The 27,077-nt window shown below is 33.9% G+C and overlaps 1 protein-coding gene across 9 annotated transcripts in view; it reads left to right on the forward strand.

Moving 5' to 3' along the window:
• The window catches only part of prom1a (prominin 1a), a 366,218-nt gene that overhangs the window by 184,399 nt on the left and 154,742 nt on the right, over positions 1-27,077 (forward strand). For all 9 annotated transcript variants that reach the window (XR_009824913.1, XR_009824912.1, XM_062039974.1 and 6 more), the window contains 7 exons: positions 2,171-2,260; positions 3,860-4,089; positions 12,301-12,375; positions 12,450-12,513; positions 12,591-12,750; positions 16,991-17,143; positions 17,218-17,341. Coding sequence is in view for 7 of the 9 variants with exons in the window: in XM_062039974.1 (XP_061895958.1) it covers positions 2,171-2,260; positions 3,860-4,089; positions 12,301-12,375; positions 12,450-12,513; positions 12,591-12,750; positions 16,991-17,143; positions 17,218-17,341 (896 nt within the window). In the remaining 2 variants the exon portion in view is untranslated. The remainder of the gene's footprint in view (positions 1-2,170; positions 2,261-3,859; positions 4,090-12,300; positions 12,376-12,449; positions 12,514-12,590; positions 12,751-16,990; positions 17,144-17,217; positions 17,342-27,077) is intronic.

Here is a 27,077-nt window from a genome sequence, read left to right on the forward strand (position 1 = left end):
ACCCCGAAAGCAGTGAAGTTGTCACGTTGTGTAAATGGTAAATAAAAAGAATACAACAAATCCTTTTCAACTTATATTCAATTGAATAGACTGCAAAGATGAGATACTTCATGTTAAAACTGGTAAACATTGTTGTTTTTGCAAATATTAGCTCATTTGGAATTGGATGCCTGCAACATGTTTAAAAAAAGCTGGCACACGTGGCAAAAAAGACCGAGAGAGTTGAGGAATGCTCATCAAAGACTTATTTGGAACATCCCACAGGTGAACAGGCTAATTGGGAACAGGTGGGTGCCATGATTGGGTATAAAAGCAGCTTCCATGAAATGCTCAGTCATTCACAAACAAGGACGGGGTCGAGGGTCACCACTTTGTCAACAAATGCTTGAGCAAATTGTTTAAGAACAACATTTCTCAACCAGCTATTGCAAGGAATTTAGGGATTTCACCATCTACGCTCCGTAATATCATCAAAAGGTTCAGAGAATCTGGAGAAATCACTGCATCTAAGCCATGATATAACGGACCTTTGATCCCTCAGGCGGTACTGCGTCAAAAAGCGACATCAGTGTGTAAAGGATATCACCACATGGGCTCAGGAACACTTCAGAAAACCACCGTCAGTAACTACAGTTGGTCGCTACATCTGTAAGTGCAAGTTAAATTTCTACTATGCAAAGCCAAAGCCATTTATCAACAACACCCAGAGCTCATCTAAGACAAATTGATGCAAAGTAAAATAAAATGTTCTGTGGTCTGACGAGTCCACATTTCAAATTGTTTTTGGAAACTGTGGACGTCGTGTCCTCCGGACCAAAGAGGAAAAGAACCATCCGGACTGTTCTAGGTGCAAAGTGTAAAAGCCAGCATCTGTGATGGTATGGGGGTGTATTAGTGCCCAAGGCATGGGTAACTTACACATCTGTGAAGGCACCATTAATGCTGAAAGGTACATACAGGTTTTGGAGCAACATATGTTGCCATTCAAGCAATGTCTTTTTCATGGACGCCCCTGCTTATTTCAGCAAGACGATGCCAAGCCACGTGTTACAACAGTGTGGCTTCATAGTAAAAGAGTGCGGGTACTAGACTGGCCTGCCTGTAGTCCAGACATTGAAAATGTGTGGTGCAATATGAAGGCTAAAATATGAGAAGGGAGACTGTTGAACAACTTAAGCTGTACATCAAGCAAGAATGGGAAATAATTCCGCTTCAAAAATGTGTCTCCTCAGTTCCCAAACCTTTACTGAGTGTTGTTAAAAGGAAAGGCCATGTAACACACTGGTAAAAATGCCCCTCTGACAACTTTTTTACAATGTGTTGCTGCTTTTGGGTTTTGTAGATCGACCAGGAAATTTAAGAGATCGGGCCCAGCGAAGCGTTTCTGGGTGTTGTTGATAAATGGGTTTGGCTTTGCATAGTAGAGTTTTAACTTGCACTTACAGATGTAGCGACAAAATAGTTACTGACGGTGGTTTTCTGAAGTGTTCATGAACCCATGTGGTGATATCCTTTACACACTGAGGTCGCTTTTTTTTGACGCAGTACCGCCTGAAGGGGTCCAAGGTCCGTAATATCATGGCTTACGTGCAGTGATTTCTCCAGATTCTCTGAACCTTTTGATGATATTACAGAGCGTAGATGGTGAAATCCCTAAATTCCTTGCAATAGCTGGTTGAGAAATGTTGTTCTTAAACAATTTGCTCAGGCATTTGTTGACAAAGTGGTGACCCCCGCCCCGTCCTTGTTTTGATGCGCGTTCCTCAACTTTCTCAGTCTTTTTTGCCACTTGTGCCAGCTTTTTTTGAAACATGCTGCAGGCACTGTCTTGTCTTTGCAGTCTATTCAATTGAATAGAAGTTGAAAAGGATTTGCAAATCATTGTATTCTCTTTTTATTTACCATTTAACACAACGTGACAACTTCACTGCTTTTGGCTTTTGTAGTTTTTAAAATTGTTTTCATTATATTTTAATGTAAAAAAAAAAAAAAAGTGCATCTTGTTAGGCAGTGTTAAGAATGACTTTGTTGAACATTTCATAAAATACATGACAACAGAGCCTTTCATTTTCTTTCATTTCCTTTATTAAAACATGCTTTGGTGCTGTTTTATTTGTTTGAGGAGGCCAAAGAAAAGTCATATTTCATATTTAATATGTTTGTGTAACAGACATAGGTCCGCTGCTGGGTGGAAGGATACACCATCAGTTAGATAAGGAGGTGCGACCCGCCTTGGACGCCGCGCTGAAGACGACAGGAGGTGCGTACTTCTTGTGCTCCTCTTTCATTTCCTCAAGGCGATACCAAGCCATGATATCAAAATGGGAAGAAAAAAAACAGTCCTATTCTTCTTGCCATGGAGTGATGCCACTTCCTGTCTGGGACTGCAGCTCCCCCTGCAGCTCAGAGAGAGAATTACACTCCTTAGCCAGCATGAAGTGTGTCATGGTTGGCCAGAAAAGTGTGTTTATTCCCAAAAATAGTCCAATCCGATCATATTATCATGCTTACTGTCGATACAGTAATGATTTATTGATATTTTTTGTCAAAAGACACACACAAATATGTAAAATGCTACTCTTTTGTTTCATAGCCATAGTTTTGCTTACTTTTTCTTTCTTTTCTTGTGCGAAGTGAAAATCGACAGAGCCATCAAAGGTAAACCCTAACCGAAGAATGACCCCTGACCTCTGACCCGGTGTCACGTGACACGGATGTACCTCCCTTGCACTTCCTTCCTGTGTCATGAAGTCGTTGAAATGTTAAAACTGCACTTAAAAAAATCACTTCATTTCCCTTCCTGATGCAGTTTTAACAAAGTGAAAGGCATCGTTGCCTTCAAGGATGCTGGGAATTCTGCATGACCAGTCGTGTCGCATTTGAAAGTGTTTTGTTTGTGTCCCGCTCCCCTTTTTAACCGTAAAGCAGTTTTTTTGCATAACGTTTTTTTTAAATGCTTTGGATTTATTTGTGCTGTTGCTAGGCAGATTTGTTTTCAACATAGCTCCCGTTTAAAGCGTTAAATACAGTGTTCCCCATAAACTGCCAAGATACCTGTGGCGGTGGGGGCGTGGCTATGGGCGTGGTCACCATGATATCATCGAGTAATTTGCATAATTTACTACAATGATATAATTTTCTCTAAAAAGGCTCAAAAAATGTATACTTACTAATTAATAACAGTTTTGTTTTAAACGTCCATCCATCCATTTTACAATATAATTACAACACTTTATGTACATATTTATATACAGATTTGAACAATAAGTTATTCACTGAAATATATTTATTAATTGTGGTTCTTACAAAAAATATATCTTATAAAATATAAAAGCTAAAATGTCTCTTAAAGCTCTGCCCCTTTAATTAGTGCATAATAAATAATTTAACTTTAGCCTACTACTACAACTATATTATTTACCAGCAACATAAAGTGAAACAGAGGCAGAGGTGTCCTGCCACAGTCAGTAACAAATAAACAGAAAACAGGACCAAAAAAAAAATATATATAAAATATTTGTGGCGGACGTAATTCTTTCGTGGCGGGCCGCCACAAATAAATGAATGTGTGGGAAACACTGAAATATGAAGGTATATTAGGTGTAGGTGCATGATAAGTTACATTATAGATGCAAAATACATGTTGAAAATGAAAGGGTAAAATCATAAAGATATCTTAATAAAATGTTTTATTTAGATTTGCACAGAAAGCTAGCTACATATTGCCTATCAAAGTATTAAAAAATAATAATAATACAGTATTTAGGTCTTGTGTAAATATGTAATAAGAAAACATGTTGAAGGTATACACAATAGAAGTGTGATGATAACCATAGAGTTGTGCCACGGTTTCTTGCAGCCATGCGAGAGACCAAGGAGGCCCTGGACAACGTCAGCGTGTCCCTGCAAGTTCTCCAAGAAGGTGCGGCACACCTCCACGTCCAGCTGGGTTTAGTCCGGGACAACATCAACAACACCCTGGACGACCCCGGGTGTCACGACGAGGAGTCGGACGCCACCTCCGCCCAGCTGTGTCGCAACATCCGCCTGTCGCTGGCACAGCTGCACATCAGTGCCAACTTCACACGGGTACTGTTCCATTATGACTTATATTCTTATTTGACTGTCTTTGTGACTTTTATTCATATTTTACTGTTCCATTATTCCTTATATTCTTATTGTACTGTTCCATTATGACTTATATTCCTATTTGACTGTTCTTTTATGACTTATATTCATATTTGACTGTCTTTAGGACTTAAATTCATATTTTACTGTCTTCTTCCATTATGACTTATATTCATATTTTACTGTCTTTGTGACTTATATTCTTATTTTACTGTCTTTATAACTTATATTCATATTTTACTGTCTTTGTGACTTATATTCATATTCTACTGTTCCATTATGACTTATATTCATATTTACTGTATTTATGACTTATATTCATATTTGACTGTCTTTAGGACTTAAATTCATATTTTACTGTCTTATTCCATTATGACTTATATTCATATTTTACTGTCTCTGTGACTTATATTCTTATTTTACTGTCTTTATAACTTATATTCATATTTTACTGTCTTTGTGACTTATATTCATATTTTACTGTCTTTGTGACCTATATTCTTATTTGACTGTCTTTGTGACTTATATTCTTATTTGACTGTCTTTGTGACTTTTATTCATATTTTACTGTTCCATTATTCCTTATATTCTTATTGTACTGTTCCATTATGACTTATATTCATATTTGACTGTTCTTTTATGACTTATATTCATATTTGACTGTCTTTAGGACTTAAATTCATATTTTACTGTCTTCTTCCATTATGACTTATATTCATATTTTACTGTCTTTGTGACTTATATTCTTATTTTACTGTCTTTATAACTTATATTCATATTTTACTGTCTTTGTGACTTATATTCATATTCTACTGTTCCATTATGACTTATATTCATATTTACTGTATTTATGACTTATATTCATATTTGACTGTCTTTAGGACTTAAATTCATATTTTACTGTCTTCTTCCATTATGACTTATATTCATATTTTACTGTCTTTGTGACTTATATTCTTATTTTACTGTCTTTGTGACTTATATTCTTATTTTACTGTCTTTATAACTTGTATTCATGTTTTACTGTCTTTGTGACTTATATTCATATTTTACTGTCTTTGTGACCTATATTCTTATTTTACTGTCTTTATAACTTATATTCATATTTTACTGTTTTTGTGACTTATATTCATATTATACGGTTCCATTATGACTTATATTCATATTTACTGTATTTATGACTTATGTTCAAATTTGACTGTCTTTATGACTTATATTCATATTTCACAGTTTTTATGACTTATATTTATATTTTACTGTCTTTATGACTTATATTCATATTTCACAGTTTTTATGACTTGTATTCATATTTTACTGTCTTTGTGACTTATATTCTTATTTGACAATTATGACTTATATTCATATTTTACTATTCATATTTTACTATTCATATTTTACTGTCTTCTTCCATTATGACTTATATTCATATTTTACTGTATTTGCGACTTATATTCTTATTTTACTGTCTTTGTGACTTATATTCATATTCTACTGTTCCATTATGACTTATATTCATATTTACTGTATTTATGACTTATATTCATATTTGACTGTCTTTAGGACTTAAATTCATATTTTACTGTCTTCTTCCATTATGACTTATATTCATATTTTACTGTCTTTATGACTTATATTCTTATTTTACTGTCTTTATAACTTATATTCATATTTTACTGTCTTTGTGACTTATATTCATATTCTACTGTTCCATTATGACTTATATTCATATTTACTGTATTTATGACTTATATTCATATTTGACTGTCTTTAGGACTTAAATTCATATTTTACTGTCTTCTTCCATTATGACTTATATTCATAGTTTACTGTCTTTGTGACTTATATACTTATTTTACTGTCTTTGTGACTTATATTATTTTACTGTCTTTATAACTTATATTCATATTTTACTGTCCTTGTGACTTATATTCATATTCTACTGTTCCATTTTGACTTATATTCACATTGACTTATAATCAAATTTGACTGACTTTATGACTTATATTCATATTTCACTGTTTTTATGACTTATATTCATATTTATTGTCTTAGTGACTTATATTCATATTTTACTGTTCCATAATGACTTATGTTCATATTTTACTGTCTTTATGACTTATATTCATATTTCACAGTTTTTATGACTTGTGTTCATATTTTACTGTCTTTGTGACTTATATTCGTATTTGACTGTTCCATTATGACTTATATTCATGTTTTACTATTCATATTTTACTGTCTGTGTGACTTATATTCATATTTTACTGTCTTTATGACTTATATTCATATTTTACTGTATTTATGAATTATTCAAATGTTACTGTCTTTATTACTTATATTCATATTTTACTGTCTTTATGACTTATGTTCATATTTGACTGTCTTTATGACTTATATCCATATTTACTGTCTTCTTGCATAATGATTGACCATAATAATATAACTTTATTCCTACAATATTTTATATCTTTATTCTTGTAATATTATAACTTTATTCCTACACTATTTTGACTTTTTTTTGCAATAATATAACTTTATTCTTATAATATTTTGGCTTTATGCTTGTAATATTATTACCCTTTTTTTTTTTTTTTTACAAATTATCTTTTTTGTGCAATAGTATAACTTTATTGCCATAATTGTATGACTTTACTATAATATTTAGACTTTATTTTTGCAATATAATTTTATTCCTTTAATATTTTATTACATGGTAGTATTTGGACTTATTATTATTGACAAATCATATTTTTAGGAATTTCTTTTTCCCCGTTACTTGTTTTTATTGTTTTTCCAATGTTGTTGTTTTTTGTGTGTTAATTTTGCTAATATTTCCACCTTTTTTCTTGTCATATTATAACTTTATTCCCACAACATTTGGACTTAATTCACTTCATTCTTGTAATATATTTGTTTATTTGCATAACAATTAAACTTTATTCAAATAATATTTAGATTTTATTCCTGTAATATTAAGACTTTATTCCTATAATATTCTAGCTTTATTCTTGTAATATTTTTAACTGTATTCCCTATGATTTGATTTAAATCTTGTGATATTTTAACATTTATTCCTATCATATTCTGACTCTGTAAGATTATGACCAATTCTTGTAATATGACTTTTCCTGTAATATTTTGACTTTATTTTGTAATATTATAACTTGATTCCTGTAATATTTTGACTTTATTTTGTAATATTATAACTTTATTCCTACAATATTTTTGACATTATTCTTGTAATATTATAACTTTATTCCTACAATGTTTTGACTTTATGCTTGTGATATTATAACAAAAAAATGGTTACACATTTTTCATCATTTTTTTGCAGTACTATAACTTTATTCCCATATTGTTTTGACTTTATTCTTGCTGTATTATAACTTTATTTCTTTAATATTTTGACTTTATTACATGGTAGTATTTGGACTTTATTGTTCTATTATAATTTTGACAAAGCATTATATTACTTGTAATACGACTTTTCCTACAATATTTGGACTTTATTTTGTAATATTATAACTTTATTCCTGTAATATTTTAGTTTTATTCTTATAATATCATAACTTCATTTCTATAGTTTGACTTCATGCTTGTGATATTATATAATCCCATAATATTGTGACTTGAACATTAGAACATTTTCTCTAATATTTTGACTTTATGCTAAAGTTATTCTCTTCTTTTATAATATGAAACACTTTCTTTTTCATGTGAGATTGAATTTGTCCCTTAATATTATCATAAGGTTTTATTTTTAAAATAATCATTTTTTTTGTTAATTTTGCAAATATTTCCACCTTTTTTCTTGTAATATTATAACTTTATTCCCACAACATTTGGACTTAATTCACTTCATTCTTGTAATATATGTATTTTTTTATTTTCACAACATTACAACTTTATTCCAATAATATTATTATAATAAAATAATATTGTATTCCTGTAATATTAAGACTTTATTCCTATAATGTTTTAGCTTTATTCTTGTAATATTTTTAACTGTATTCCTATGATTTGACTTAAATCTTGTGATATTTTAACTTTATTCCTATAATATTCTGACCAATTCTTGTAATACGACTTTTCCTAGAATATTCTGACTTTATTTTGTATTATTCTAACTTTATTCCTGTAATATTTTAGCTTTATTCTTGTAATACCATAACTTTATTCCTTTAGTTTGACTTCATGCTTGTGATATTATAACTTTATTCCCATAATATTTTGACTTGAACATTAGAACATTTTCTTTAATATTTTGACTTTATGCTAAAGTTATTCTCTTCTTTTATAATATGAAACGCTTCCTTTTTCATGTGAGATTGAATTTGTCCCTTAATAATGTTGTAAGCTTTTATTTTTTAAATAAAAATTTGTTTTGTTAATTTTGCAAATATTTCCACCTTTTTTCTTGTAATATTATAACTTTATTCCCACAACATTTGGACTTAATTCACTTCATTCTTGTAATATAAACAGTATATTTTTTTATTTTCACAACATTGCAACTTTATTCCAATAATATTTAGATTTTATTCTTGTAATATTAAGACTTTATTCCTATAATATTTTAGCTTTATTCTTGTAATATTTTTAACTGTATTCCTATGATTTGACTTAAATCTTGTGATATTTTAACTTTATTTCTATAATTTTCTGACCAATTCTTGTAATACGACTTTTCCTAAAATATTCGGCTTTATTTTGTAAAATTATAACTTTATTCCTGTAATATTTTAGCTTTATTCTTGTAATACCATAACTTTATTCCTTTAATTTGACTTCATGCTTGTGATATTATAACTTTATTCCCATAATATTTTGACTTGAACATTAGAACGTTTTCTTTAATATTTTGACTTTATGCTAAAGTTATTCTCTTCTTTTATAATATGAAACACTTTCTTTTTCATGTGAGATTGAATTTGTCCCTTAATATTATCATAAGCTTTTATTTTTTGATTAAACATTTTTTTTGTTAATTTAGCAAACATTTCCTCCTTTTTTCTTGTAATACTATAACTTTATTCCCACAACATTTGGACTTAATTCAGTTCATTCTTGTAATACATATATTTTTTTTATTTTCACAACATTACAACTTTTTTCCAATATTTAGATTTTATTCCTGTAATATTAAGACTTTATTCCTATAATGTTTTAGCTTTATTCTTGTAATATTTTTAACTGTATTCCTATGATTTGACTTAAATCTTGTGATATTTTAACTTTATTCCTATAATATTCTGACCAATTCTTGTAATACGACTTTTCCTAGAATATTCTGACTTTATTTTGTATTATTCTAACTTTATTCCTGTAACATTTTAGCTTTATTCTTGTAATACCATAACTTTATTCCTTTAGTTTGACTTCATGCTTGTGATATTATAACTTTATTCCCATAATATTTTGACTTGAACATTAGAACATTTTCTTTAATATTTTGACTTTATGCTAAAGTTATTCTCTTCTTTTATAATATGAAACGCTTCCTTTTTCATGTGAGATTGAATTTGTCCCTTAATAATGTTGTAAGCTTTCATTTTTTAAATAAAAATTTGTTTTGTTAATTTTGCAAATATTTCCACCTTTTTTCTTGTAATATTATAACTTTATTCCCACAACATTTGGACTTAATTCACTTCATTCTTGTAATATATACAGTATATATTTTTATTTTCACAACATTGCAACTTTATTCCAATAATATTTAGATTTTATTCCTGTAATATTAAGACTTTATTCCTATAATATTTTAGCTTTATTCTTGTAATATTTTTAACTGTATTCCTATGATTTGACTTAAATCTTGTGATATTTTAACTTTATTCCTATAATATTCTGACCAATTCTTTTAATACGACTTTTCCTAAAATATTCGGCTTTATTTTGTAAAATTATAACTTTATTCCTGTAATATTTTAGCTTTATTCTTGTAATACCATAACTTTATTCCTTTAGTTTGACTTCATGCTTGTGATATTATAACTTTATTCCCATAATATTTTGACTTGAACATTAGAACATTTTCTTTAATATTTTGACTTTATGCTAAAGTTATTCTCTTCTTTTATAATATGAAACGCTTCCTTTTTCATGTGAGATTGAATTTGTCCCTTAATAATGTTGTAAGCTTTTATTTTTTAAATAAAAATTTGTTTTGTTAATTTTGCAAATATTTCCACCTTTTTTCTTGTAATATTATAACTTTATTCCCACAACATTTGGACTTAATTCACTTCATTCTTGTAATATATGTATTTTTTTATTTTCACAACATTACAACTTTATTCCAATAATATTATTATAATAAAATAATATTGTATTCCTGTAATATTAAGACTTTATTCCTATAATGTTTTAGCTTTATTCTTGTAATATTTTTAACTGTATTCCTATGATTTGACTTAAATCTTGTGATATTTTAACTTTATTCCTATAATATTCTGACCAATTCTTGTAATACGACTTTTCCTAAAATATTCGGCTTTATTTTGTATTATTCTAACTTTATTCCTGTAATATTTTAGCTTTATTCTTGTAATACCATAACTTTATTCCTTTAGTTTGATTTCATGCTTGTGATATTATAACTTTATTCCCATAATATTTTGACTTGAACATTAGAACATTTTCTTTAATATTTTGACTTTATGCTAAAGTTATTCTCTTCTTTTATAATATGAAACGCTTCCTTTTTCATGTGAGATTGAATTTGTCCCTTAATAATGTTGTAAGCTTTTATTTTTTAAATAAAAATTTGTTTTGTTAATTTTGCAAATATTTCCACCTTTTTTCTTGTAATATTATAACTTTATCCCCACAACATTTGGACTTAATTCACTTCATTCTTGTAATATATACAGTATATTTTTTTTATTTTCACAACATTGCAACTTTATTCCAATAATATTTAGATTTTATTCTTGTAATATTAAGACTTTATTCCTATAATATTTTAGCTTTATTCTTGTAATATTTTTAACTGTATTCCTATGATTTGACTTAAATCTTGTGATATTTTAACTTTATTTCTATAATTTTCTGACCAATTCTTGTAATACGACTTTTCCTAAAATATTCGGCTTTATTTTGTAAAATTATAACTTTATTCCTGTAATATTTTAGCTTTATTCTTGTAATACCATAACTTTATTCCTTTAATTTGACTTCATGCTTGTGATATTATAACTTTATTCCCATAATATTTTGACTTGAACATTAGAACGTTTTCGTTAATATTTTGACTTTATGCTAAAGTTATTCTCTTCTTTTATAATATGAAACACTTTCTTTTTCATGTGAGATTGAATTTGTCCCTTAATATTATCATAAGCTTTTATTTTTTGATTAAACATTTTTTTTGTTAATTTAGCAAATATTTCCTCCTTTTTTCTTGTAATATTATAACTTTATTCCCACAACATTTGGACTTAATTCAGTTCATTGTTGTAATACATATATATTTTTTATTTTCACAACATTACAACTTTTTTCCAATATTTAGATTTTATTCCTGTAATATTAAGACTTTATTCCTATAATATTTTAGCTTTATTCTTGTAATATTTTTAACTGTATTCCTATGATTTGACTTAAATTTTGTGATATTTAAACTTTATTCCTATAATATTCTGACCAATTCTTATAATACGACTTTTCCTAGAATATTCTGACTTTATTTTGTAACATTCTAACTTTATTCCTGTAGAATTTTAGCTTTTGGTATCATTATTATAGGAATAATACCATAACCTTATTCCTTTAGTTTGACTTCATGCTTGTGATAGTATAACTTTATTCCCATAATATTTTGACTTGAACATTAGAACTTTTTCTTTAATATTTTGACTTTATGCTAAAGTTATTCTCTTCTTTTGTAATATGAAACGCTTCCTTTTTCATGTAAGTTTGAATTTGTCCCTTAATATTATCATAAGCTTTTATTGTTTTAATATTTTGACTTCTGGTAAGATCTAATTTTGCACTGAACTGATTATACATTATATAATATTTTGACTTTACATTGCAACTTTATCCTCATAAAATGACTTTTGTTTAGTATTTTTCATCCTTTGAATGCATTGACGAAAGTGTCACTATGCTACTTTTCCACTTTTTAAACTCAACTCACTTTCTGTATTTCTGTTGTTGTTCTTCCAGCTTCCCAACGTGAACTCTCAGCTGGAGAAGATGAGCGACGTGTTGAAGACCGACCTCAGCGCCATCGTGCACAAGGTCAACTTGTTTCCATCAACTCTGAAAACAACCATTTGACCGTTTGTTTGTTTGTTTGTTTGTTTTCTCATCAGGGCTACGCCTCCTTGAACGACACTCCTTATATGGTCATGGTGCAGACCAGAGGTGTTGTGGACAGTAAGTCGTTTGTTGGTGTTTGTGAGCAGCAAGTGGTGGTGTTTCTGATCACCAAGTTGAGGTGTTTGCCGCTGCAGAGGTGCAGAGTCTGCTGGACGACATCGGCAGCAACATCAGCAGCTTCGCCAAAGTCTTCCCGGTGCAGAAGTCGCTCGCCAACTTCACCATCTTCATCAGCCACGCCCACGCCAAGATCGAGGACCACTACCCCGACATCGACCAGATGGACTTCTACAGGTCACCACACACACAACGCAAACATTTACTGTACGTGTCTTCATGTTTGATATCGTGCGGGTCAGATCGGGAATCTATCAGGTTTTTAAACCGTTTACATGAAATATCATTGTTAAATAACATTGTACAGGAATATGTTTCATTATGTTTTTTTTATTAACAAGACTACATTTTACAAATATGTTATTTTTATTTTTAAGTAACGTAGCATTTGACAAAGATACGTTTTATTTTACCAGTTAATAGCATTAGATTTTAAAGCAATATTTTGTATTTTATATCTAAATAACAAGAGAACATTTGACCAAAGTATGTTTTTTTTTTTACTTAGAGATAACAGGAAATAGGTTTTATTTTATTAAAAAAATAATGAGATAGAATATGCAAATAAATGTATTTTATTTATTTTTTTAGATTTTTTTGTATTTCAGTTTATTTTATTTTACAGTATATCATTGTTGAAAACATATTTTATTTTATCTTATAATAGTTTAGTTTTTTCTATTCAAATTGTAATGTTTACTACTACTATGTCAAATGAAAAATGTTAAATGAATAATACTGTAATGTAGTATTTGATTGTATTTTTAAATAACATTCCAATAAGATTTTACATGTTTTGTTGAACTGTATTTTTCCTATTTTTGAATAACTTGATTACTATAACATGTATTTATTTTAAAACTTTGGATTTCATTTGACAGAAATATGTTTCATTATATTTTTTATTAACAAGATAACATTTTACAAAGATGTCATTTTTATTTTTAAGTAACATAATATTTTTCTAAAATGTTTTATTTTACCAGTAAATGTTAATACATTTTAAAGCAATATGTTTTATTTCATTATTAAATAGCAAGATAACATTTGATCAAAATACGTGTTTTTTTATTTTTAAATAACAGGAAATAGGTTTTATTTTGTTTTTAAAATAAATAGTGATATTACAAAGAGATATGGTTGGTTTTTGTTTTTATTTTTTGTATTTCAGTTTATTTTATTTTACAGTATATCATTGTTGAAAATATATTTTATTTTATTTTCTAATAGTTTAGTTTTTTCTATTTAAATTGTATTGTTTACAGTACTATGTCAAATGAAAAATGTTAAATGAATAATACTGTAATTTAGGGCTATATAAATAAACATTGATTGATTGATTGATAATGTAGTATTTGATTGTATTTTTAAATAACATTACAATAAGATTTTACGTGTTGAACTGTATTTTTCCTATTTTTGAATAACTTGATTACTATAACATGTATTTATTTTAAAACTTTGGATTTCATTTGACAGAAATATGTTTCATTATATTTTTTATTAACAAGATAACATTTTACAAAGATGTCATTTTTATTTTTAAGTAACATAACATTTTTCTAAAATGTTTTATTTTACCAGTAAATGTTAATACATTTTAAAGCAATATATTTTATTTCTTATTTAAATAGCAAGATAACATTTGACCAAAATACGTGTTTTTTTATTTTTAAATAATAGGAAATAGGTTTTATTTTATTTTTAAAATAATGAGATAGAATAAGCAGCAATATTACAAAGAGATATAGTTGGTTTTTATTTTTATTTATATCATTGTTGAAAATGTATTTTATTTTATTTTCTAATAGTTTAGTTTTTTCTATTTAAATTGTATTGTTTACAATTAATGTCAAATGAAAAATGTTAAATGAATAATACTGTAATGTAGTATTTGATTGTATTTTTAAATAACATTCCAATAACATTTTACATGTTTTGTTGAACTTATTTTTCCTATTTTTGAATAACTTGATTACTATAACATGTATTTATTTTAAAACTTTAGATTTCATTTGACAGAAATATGTTTCATTATGTTTTTTATTAACAAGATAACATTTTACAAAGATGTCATTTTTATTTTTAAGTAACATAACATTTTTCTAAAATGTTTTATCTTACCAGTAAATATTAATACATTTTAAAGCAATACATTTTATTTCATATTTAAATAGCAAGACAACATTTGACCAAAATACGTGTTTTTTTATTTTTAAATAACAGGAAATAGGTTTTATTTTATTTTTAAAATAATGATATAGAATAAGCAGTGATATTACAAAGAGATATGGTTGGTTTTTGTTTTTATTTTTTGCATTTCAGTTTATTTTATTTTACAGTATATCATTGTTGAAAATATATTTTATTTTCTAATAGTTTAGTTTTTTCTATTTAAATTGTATTGTTTACAGTACTTTGTCAAATGAAAAATGTTAAAGGAATAATACTGTAATGTAGTATTTGATTGTATTTTTAAGTAACATTTCAAAAAGATTTTACATGTTTTGTTGAACTGTATTTTTCCTATTTTTGAATAACTTGATTAATATCACATTTATTTATTTTAAACCTTTAGATTTCATTTGACAGAAATATGTTTCATTATATTTTTTTATTAACAAGATAACATTTTACAAAGATGTTATTTTTGTTTTTAAGTAACATAAAATTTTTCAAAGATATGTTTTATTTTACCGGTAAATAATATTACATTTTAAAGCAATATATTTTATTTTATATTTAAATAACAAGATAATATTTTACCAACATGTGTTTTTTAGTTTTAAATAACAGGAAATAGATTGTATTTTATTTTAAAAATAATTAGATAGAATAAGCAGCGATATTACAAAGAGATATGTTTTTATTTTAGATGTTTTTGTATTTCAGTTTATTTTATTTTACAATATATCATTAATGAAAATGTATTTTATTTTATTTTCAAATAGTTTTGTTTTTTTTAATTCTTTACAGTACTATGTCAAAAAAAGAAAGAATAATACTGTAATGTAGTATTTGATTGTACTTTTAAATAACATTTCAATAAAATTTTACATGTTTTGTTGAATTATACTTTTCCTATTTTTGAATAACTTCATTAATATAACATTTATTTATTTTAAACCTTTACATTTCATTTGACAGAAATATGTTTCATGTATTTTCTATGCAGTATCCTGTATTTAGTCATTTGTTTTTAAAAAACAAGATCACAATTTACAGATATGTTTGTTATTAGTAAAAAATAAAAAAAGATAATATGTATATAATATTTATTTTGATTGACAAAAATCTAGTATTTTATTTAGAAAATATATTTTGTTTTATTTTCAATTGTTTTTTCCTTATTTGAAATGCATTTTTTACAGTACAATGTCTAATTTTAAAATAATAATAATAATAATGTAACCCTTTGTAGATTAATGTTTTGTTTGACTTATTAAATAAATAACATTACAATACAATTTTACAAACATGTATTGTTAAGTTGAATAAAATGTTTCCTGTTTGAAATAACTTGGTTAATACAACATTTATTTTTTATAAACATTAAGATGACATCTTACAGAGCTGTGTTTTCATGTTTTTGTATGCAGTATCACATTTCTAAAATAACATTTAAATAAGGTTTTAGTGATTTGTTTTGTTTTATTTCACATTTTTAGTCAAATGGTGAAAATCGTGTCAAAGTACCTTGAAGGTAGAAAAGTGCAATTTACCATTTTCATGATTAATAAATAGCAAGCCATTTCAAAACAATATGTTTTATTAAAATGTTCAATAACATTTGACCTAGGTGTGTTTTTCATTTTTAGATAACAGGATAACGTTTTACAGAAATGTATTGTATTTTATTTGTAAAATAACAAGTATAAACTATATATAGATAGATGTTCTATTTTGATTGACAAAAAAAAAACACATTTCATTTGACATTTTAATTTAGAAAATATTTTTTGTTTTATTTTCAAATGTGATTTCCTTTATTTAAATGTTTTTTTTTGTTGTTGTTGTTTTTTTTGCGGTGTCTAATTTTAAAATAATAATAATGCAACGTTTTGTTTTGTTTTGTCTTACTTATTGAATTATATTTTTTAAAATAACATTACATAACATTTTACATGTTTTTATATTAAATTTCATTTTTTTCTTATTTCTAAATAACTTGATTAACACAAAAATGTTTTTATTAAAAGGTATTTTAAACATTTAGATGAGATTTTACAAACATATATTGTGATGTATTTTTTACGCAAAATCTTAATATAATATGTTTCATTTTATTTTGAAATAACTTTTACATTTTTTACATTTGGCATATATTTGTGCCATGTTTGTTATTGTTAGTGATGACATGATGACATGTATTATGTATTGAAAGATGCAGGAAGTGAACCATTGCTGACTTCCTCAGGTGGACGTGCTGCGTGGCCATGTGCTGCATGGTGGTCTTGGTGCTGGCCTTCAACTATCTGGGCCTGCTGTGCGGCACGCTGGGCTACGACAAGCACGCCTCGCCCACCACGCGGGGATGCATCTCCAACACGGGAGGAACCATGCTGATGGCGTAAGGCCGTGTTGCGTTCAAGTGCTTCTGCGGGATGAAATGATGGATTATTATTATAACTGTGGTGTGCACAGGGGCGTGGGCTTCAGCGTCATCTTCTCCTGGGTGCTGATGGGCCTGCTGACCGCCATCTTCCTGCTTGGAGGGAACATGGAGAAGCTCATCTGTGAGCCTTTTCATACCCGGGAACTCTTCAAGGTGACAACAAACAGTACCTTTTTCACACCAACATGTGACAATAGTACCTTCTCCACACCAACATGCGACAATAGTACCTTCTCCACACCAACATGCGACAATAGTACCTTCTCCACACCAACATGCGACAATAGTACCTTCTCCACACCAACATGTGACAATTGTACCTTCTCCACACCAACATGCGACAATAGTACCTTCTCCACACCAACATGCGACAATAGTACCTTCTCCACACCAACTTGCGACAATAGTAACTTTTCCACACCAACATGCGACAATAGTACCTTCTCCACACCAACATGCGACAATAGTACCTTCTCCACACCAACATGTGACAATAGTACCTTCTCCACACCATGTGACAATAGTACCTCCTCCACACCAACATGCGACAATAGTACCTCCTCCACACCAACATGCGACAATAGTACCTTCTCCACACCAACATGTGACAATTGTACCTTCTCCACACCAACATGTGACAATAGTACCTTCTCCACACCAACATGCGACAATAGTACCTTCTCCACACCAACATGTGACAATAGTACCTTCTCCACACCGACATGCGACAATAGTACCTTCTCCACACCAACATGTGACAATAGTACCTTCTCCACACCAACATGTGACAATAGTACCTTCTCCACACCAACATGTGACAATAGTACCTTCTCCACACCAACATGTGACAATAGTACCTTCTCCACACCAACATGCGACAATAGTACCTTCTCCACACCAACATGCGACAATAGTACCTTCTCCACACCAACATGCGACAATAGTACCTTCTCCACACCAACATGCGACAATAGTACCTTCTCCACACCAACATGCGGCAATAGTACCTTCTCCACACCAACATGCGACAATAGTACCTTCTCCACACCAACATGCGACAATAGTACCTTCTCCACACCAACATGCGGCAATAGTACCTTCTCCACACCAACATGCGACAATAGTACCTTCTCCACACCAACATGCGACAATAGTACCTTTTCCACACCAACATGCGACAATAGTACCTTCTCCACACCAACATGCGACAATAGTACCTTCTCCACACCAACATGCGACAATAGTACCTTCTCCACACCAACATGCGACAATAGTACCTTCTCCACACCAAATTGCGACAATAGTACCTTCTCCACACCAACATGCGGCAATAGTACCTTCTCCACACCAACATGCGACAATAGTACCTTCTCCACACCAATATGTGACAATAGTACCTTCTCCACACCAACATGTGACAATAGTACCTTCTCCACACCAACATGTGACAATAGTACCTTCTCCACACCAACATGTGACAATAGTACCTTCTCCACACCAACATGCGACAAGAGTACCTTCTCCACACCAACATGTGACAATAGTACCTTCTCCACACCAACATGTGACAATAGTACCTTCTCCACACCAACATGTGACAATAGTACCTTCTCCACACCAACATGTGACAATAGTACCTTCTCCACACCAACATGCGACAATAGTACCTTCTCCACACCAACATGTGACAATAGTACCTTCTCCACACCAACATGTGACAATAGTACCTTCTCCACACCAACATGTGACAATAGTACCTTCTCCACACCAACATGCGACAATAGTACCTGCTCCACACCAACATGCGACAATAGTACCTTCTCCACACCGACATGCGACAATAGTACCTTCTCCACACCGACATGCGACAATAGTACCTTCTCCACACCGACATGCGACAATAGTACCTTCTCCACACCGACATGCGACAATAGTACCTTCTCCACACCAACATGCGACAATAGTACCTGCTCCACACCAACATGCGACAATAGTACCTTCTCCACACCAACATGCGACAATAGTACCTTCTCCACACCAACATGTGACAATAGTACCTTCTCCACACCAACATGTAACAATAGTACCTTCTCCACACCAACATGTAACAATAGTACCTTCTCCACACCAACATGCGACAATAGTACCTTCTCCACACCAACATGTGACAATAGTACCTTCTCCACACCAACATGCGACAATAGTACCTTCTCCACACCAACATGTGGCAATAGTACCTTCTCCACACCAACATGCGACAATAGTACCTTCTCCACACCAACATGCGACAATAGTACCTTCTCCACACCAATATGCGACAATAGTACCTTTTCCACACCAACATGCGGCAATAGTACCTTCTCCACACCAACATGCGACAATAGTACCTTCTCCACACCAACATGCGACAATAGTACCTTCTCCACACCAACATGCGACAATAGTACCTTCTCCACACCAACATGTGACAATAGTACCTTCTCCACACCAACATGCGACAATAGTACCTTCTCCACACCAACATGCGACAATAGTACCTTCTCCACACCAACATGTGACAATAGTACCTTCTCCACACCAACATGTGACAATAGTACCTTCTCCACACCAACATGTGACAATAGTACCTTCTCCACACCAACATGTGACAATAGTACCTTCTCAACACCAACAGGTGACAATAGTACCTTCTCCACACCAACATGTGACAATAGTACCTTCTCCACACCAACATGTGACAATAGTACCTTCTCCACACCAACATGTGACAATAGTACCTTCTGTACACCAACATGTGACAGTAGTACCTTCTCCACACCAACATGCGACAATATTACCTTCTCCACACCAACATGCGACAATAGTACCTTCTCCACACCAACATGCGACAATAGTACCTTCTCCACACCAACATGCGACAATAGTACCTTCTCCACACCAACATGTGACAATAGTACCTTCTCCACACCAACATGTGACAATAGTACCTTCTCCACACCAACATGTGACAATAGTACCTTCTCCATACCAACATGCGACAATAGTACCTTCTCCACACCAACATGTGACAATAGTTCCTTCTCCACACCAACATGCGACAATAGTACCTTCTCCACATCAACATGCGACAATAGTACCTTCTCCACACCAACATGTGACAATAGTACCTTCTCCACACCAACATGTGACAATAGTACCTTCTCCACACCAACATGCGACAATAGTACCTTCTCCACATCAACATGCGACAATAGTACCTTCTCCACACCAACATGCGACAATAGTACCTTCTCCACACCAACATGCGACAATAGTACCTTCTCCACACCAACATGCGACAATAGTACCTTCTCCACACCAACATGTGACAATTGTACCTTCTCCACACCAACATGCGACAATAGTACCTTCTCCACACCAACATGCAACAATAGTACCTTCTCCACACCAACTTGCGACAATAGTAACTTTTCCACACCAACATGCGACAATAGTACCTTCTCCACACCAACATGCGACAATAGTACCTTCTCCACACCAACATGTGACAATAGTACCTTCTCCACACCATGTGACAATAGTACCTCCTCCACACCAACATGCGACAATAGTACCTCCTCCACACCAACATGCGGCAATAGTACCTTCTCCACACCAACATGTGACAATAGTACCTTCTCCACACCAACATGCGGCAATAGTACCTTCTCCACACCAACATGCGGCAATAGTACCTTCTCCACACCAACATGCGACAATAGTACCTTCTCCACACCAACATGCGACAATAGTACCTTCTCCACACCAACATGCGACAATAGTACCTTTTCCACACCGACATGTGACAATAGTACCTTCTCCACACCAACATGTGACAATAGTACCTTCTCCACACCAACATGTGACAATAGTACCTTCTCCACACCAACATGTGACAATAGTACCTTCTCCACACCAACATGTGACAATAGTACCTTCTCCACACCAACATGTGACAATAGTACCTTCTCCACACCAACATGCGACAATAGTACCTTCTCCACACCAACATGCGACAATAGTACCTTCTCCACACCAACATGTGACAATAGTACCTTCTCCACACCAACATGTGACAATAGTACCTTCTCCACACCAACATGTGACAATAGTACCTTCTCCACACCAACATGTGACAATAGTACCTTCTCCACACCAACAAGTGACAATAGTACCTTCTCCACACCAACATGTGACAATAGTACCTTCTCCACACCAACATGCGACAATAGTACCTTCTCCACACCAACAAGTGACAATAGTACCTTCTCCACACCAACATGTGACAATAGTACCTTCTCCACACCAACATGCGACAATAGTACCTTCTCCACACCAACATGCGACAATATTACCTTCATTACACCAACATGCGACAATAGTACCTTCTCCACACCAACATGTGACAATAGTACCTTCTCCACACCAACATGTGACAATAGTACCTTCTCCACACCAACAAACGACAATATTACCTTCTCCACACCAACATGTGACAATAGTACCTTCTCCACACCAACATGCGACAATACTACCTTCTCCACACCAACATGCGACAATAGTACCTTCTCCACACCAACATGCGGCAATAGTACCTTCTCCACACCAACATGCGACAATAGTACCTTCTCCACACCAACATGTGACAATAGTACCTTCTCCACACCAACATGCGACAATAGTACCTTCGCCACACCAACATGCGGCAATAGTACCTTCTCCACACCAACATGCAACAATAGTACGTTCTCCACACCAACATGCGACAATAGTACCTTTTCCACACCAACATGCGACAATAGTACCTTCTCCACACCAAAATGCGACAATAGTACCTTATCCACACCAACATGCGGCAATAGTACCTTCTCCACACCGACATGCGACAATAGTACCTTCTCCACACCGACATGTGACAATAGTACCTTCTCCACACCGACATGTGACAATAGTACCTTCTCCACACCGACATGTGACAATAGTACCTTCTCCACACCAACATGTGACAATAGTACCTTCTCCACACCAACATGCGACAATAGTACCTGCTCCACACCAACATGCGACAATAGTACCTGCTCCACACCAACATGCGACAATAGTACCTTCTCCACACCAACATGCGACAATAGTACCTTCTCCACACCAACATGCGACAATAGTACCTTTTCCACACCGACATGGGACAATAGTACCTTCTCCACACCGACATGCGACAATAGTACCTTCTCCACACCGACATGCGACAATAGTACCTTCTCCACACCAACATGTGACAATAGTACCTTCTCCACACCAACATGCGACAATAGTACCTTCTCCACACCAACATGCGACAATAGTACCTTCTCCACACCAACATGCGACAATAGTACCTTCTCCACACCAACATACGACAATAGTACCTTCTCCACACCAACATGCAACAATAGTACCTTCTCCACACCAACATACGACAATAGTACCTTCTCCACACCAACATGCAACAATAGTACCTTCTCCACACCAACATGCGACAATAGTACCTTCTCCACACCAACATGCGACAATAGTACCTTCTCCACACCAACATGTGACAATAGTACCTTCTCCACACCAACATGTGACAATAGTACCTTCTCCACACCAACATGTGACAATAGTACCTTCTCTACACCAACACCGACATGTGACAATAGTACCTTCTCCACACCAACATGCGACAATAGTACCTTCTCCACACCAACATGTGACAATAGTACCTTCTCCACACCAACATGTGACAATAGTACCTTCTCCACACCAACATGTGACAATAGTACCTTCTCTACACCAACACCGACATGTGACAATAGTACCTTCTCCACACCGACATGTGACAATAGTACCTTCTCCACACCGACATGTGACAATAGTACCTTCTCCACACCAACATGCGACAATAGTACCTTCTCCACACCAACATGTGACAATAGTACCTTCTCCACACCAACATGCGACAATAGTACCTGCTCCACACCAACATGTGACAATAGTACCTTCTCCACACCAACATGCGGCAATAGTACCTTCTCCACACCAACATGTGACAATAGTACCTTCTCCACACCAACATGCGACAATAGTACCTTCTCCACACCAACATGCGACAATAGTACCTTCTCCACACCAACATGCGACAATAGTACCTTCTCCACACCAACATGCGACAATAGTACCTTCTCCACACCAACATGCGACAATAGTACCTTTTCCACACCGACATGTGACAATAGTACCTTCTCCACACCAACATGTGACAATAGTACCTTCTCCACACCAACATGTGACAATAGTACCTTCTCCACACCAACATGTGACAATAGTACCTTCTCCACACCAACATGTGACAATAGTACCTTCTCCACACCAACATGCGACAATAGTACCTTCTCCACACCAACATGTGACAATAGTACCTTCTCCACACCAACATGTGACAATAGTACCTTCTCCACACCAACATGTGACAATAGTACCTTCTCCACACCAACATGTGACAATAGTACCTTCTCCACACCAACAAGTGACAATAGTACCTTCTCCACACCAACATGTGACAATAGTACCTTCTCCACACCAACATGCGACAATAGTACCTTCTCCACACCAACATGTGACAATAGTACCTTCTCCACACCAACATGCGACAATAGTACCTTCTCCACACCAACATGCGACAATATTACCTTCACTACACCAACATGCGACAATAGTACCTTCTCCACACCGACATGCGACAATAGTACCTTCTCCACACCAACATGTGACAATAGTACCTTCTCCACACCAAAATGCGACAATAGTACCTTATCCACACCAACATGCGGCAATAGTACCTTCTCCACACCGACATGCGACAATAGTACCTTCTCCACACCGACATGTGACAATAGTACCTTCTCCACACCAACTTGCGACAATAGTAACTTTTCCACACCAACATGCGACAATAGTACCTTCTCCACACCAACATGCGACAATAGTACCTTCTCCACACCAACATGCGGCAATAGTACCTTCTCCACACCAACATGCGACAATAGTACCTTCTCCACACCAACATGCGACAATAGTACCTTCTCCACACCAACATGCGACAATAGTACCTTTTCCACACCGACATGTGACAATAGTACCTTCTCCACACCAACATGTGACAATAGTACCTTCTCCACACCAACATGTGACAATAGTACCTTCTCCACACCAACATGTGACAATAGTACCTTCTCCACACCAACATGTGACAATAGTACCTTCTCCACACCAACATGTGACAATAGTACCTTCTCCACACCAACATGCGACAATAGTACCTTCTCCACACCAACATGCGACAATAGTACCTTCTCCACACCAACATGTGACAATAGTACCTTCTCCACACCAACATGTGACAATAGTACCTTCTCCACACCAACATGTGACAATAGTACCTTCTCCACACCAACATGTGACAATAGTACCTTCTCCACACCAACAAGTGACAATAGTACCTTCTCCACACCAACATGTGACAATAGTACCTTCTCCACACCAACATGCGACAATAGTACCTTCTCCACACCAACAAGTGACAATAGTACCTTCTCCACACCAACATGTGACAATAGTACCTTCTCCACACCAACATGCGACAATAGTACCTTCTCCACACCAACATGCGACAATATTACCTTCTCCACACCAACAAACGACAATATTACCTTCTCCACACCAACATGTGACAATAGTACCTTCTCCACACCAACATGCGACAATAGTACCTTCTCCACACCAACATGCGACAATAGTACCTTCTCCACACCAACATGCGGCAATAGTACCTTCTCCACACCAACATGCGACAATAGTACCTTCTCCACACCAACATGTGACAATAGTACCTTCTCCACACCAACATGCGACAATAGTACCTTCGCCACACCAACATGCGGCAATAGTACCTTCTCCACACCAACATGCAACAATAGTACGTTCTCCACACCAACATGCGACAATAGTACCTTTTCCACACCAACATGCGACAATAGTACCTTCTCCACACCAAAATGCGACAATAGTACCTTATCCACACCAACATGCGGCAATAGTACCTTCTCCACACCGACATGCGACAATAGTACCTTCTCCACACCAACATACGACAATAGTACCTTCTCCACACCAACATGCAACAATAGTACCTTCTCCACACCAACATACGACAATAGTACCTTCTCCACACCAACATGCAACAATAGTACCTTCTCCACACCAACATGCGACAATAGTACCTTCTCCACACCAACATGCGACAATAGTACCTTCTCCACACCAACATGTGACAATAGTACCTTCTCCACACCAACATGTGACAATAATACCTTCTCCACACCAACATGTGACAATAGTACCTTCTCCACACCAACATGCGACAATAGTACCTTCTCCACACCAACATGTGACAATAGTACCTTCTCCACACCAACATGCGACAATAGTACCTTCTCCACACCAACATGCAACAATAGTACCTTCTCCACACCAACATGCGACAATAGTACCTTCTCCACACCAACATGCGACAATAGTACCTTCTCCACACCAACATGTGACAATAGTACCTTCTCCACACCGACATGTGACAATAGTACCTTCTCCACACCAACATGTGACAATAGTACCTTCTCCACACCAACATGTGACAATAGTACCTTCTCCACACCAACATGTGACAATAGTACCTTCTCCACACCAACATGTGACAATAGTACCTTCTCCACACCAACATGCGACAATAGTACCTTCTCCACACCAACATGTGACAATAGTACCTTCTCCACACCAACATGTGACAATAGTACCTTCTCCACACCAACATGTGACAATAGTACCTTCTCCACACCAACATGTGACAATAGTACCTTCTCCACACCAACAAGTGACAATAGTACCTTCTCCACACCAACATGTGACAATAGTACCTTCTCCACACCAACATGCGACAATAGTACCTTCTCCACACCAACATGTGACAATAGTACCTTCTCCACACCAACATGCGACAATAGTACCTTCTCCACACCAACATGCGACAATATTACCTTCACTACACCAACATGCGACAATAGTACCTTCTCCACACCAACATGTGACAATAGTACCTTCTCCACACCAACATGTGACAATAGTACCTTCTCCACACCAACAAACGACAATATTACCTTCTCCACACCAACATGTGACAATAGTACCTTCTCCACACCAACATGCGACAATAGTACCTTCTCCACACCAACATGCGACAATAGTACCTTCTCCACACCAACATGCGGCAATAGTACCTTCTCCACACCAACATGCGACAATAGTACCTTCTCCACACCAACATGTGACAATAGTACCTTCTCCACACCAACATGCGACAATAGTACCTTCGCCACACCAACATGCGGCAATAGTACCTTCTCCACACCAACATGCAACAATAGTACGTTCTCCACACCAACATGCGACAATAGTACCTTCTCCACACCAACATGCGACAATAGTACCTTCTCCACACCAAAATGCGACAATAGTACCTTATCCACACCAACATGCGGCAATAGTACCTTCTCCACACCGACATGCGACAATAGTACCTTCTCCACACCGACATGTGACAATAGTACCTTCTCCACACCGACATGTGACAATAGTACCTTCTCCACACCGACATGTGACAATAGTACCTTCTCCACACCAACATGTGACAATAGTACCTTCTCCACACCAACATGCGACAATAGTACCTGCTCCACACCAACATGCGACAATAGTACCTGCTCCACACCAACATGCGACA

Source organism: Entelurus aequoreus, linkage group LG28 (assembly GCF_033978785.1).
Source record: "Entelurus aequoreus isolate RoL-2023_Sb linkage group LG28, RoL_Eaeq_v1.1, whole genome shotgun sequence".
Lineage (NCBI taxonomy): Eukaryota > Metazoa > Chordata > Actinopteri > Syngnathiformes > Syngnathidae > Entelurus > Entelurus aequoreus.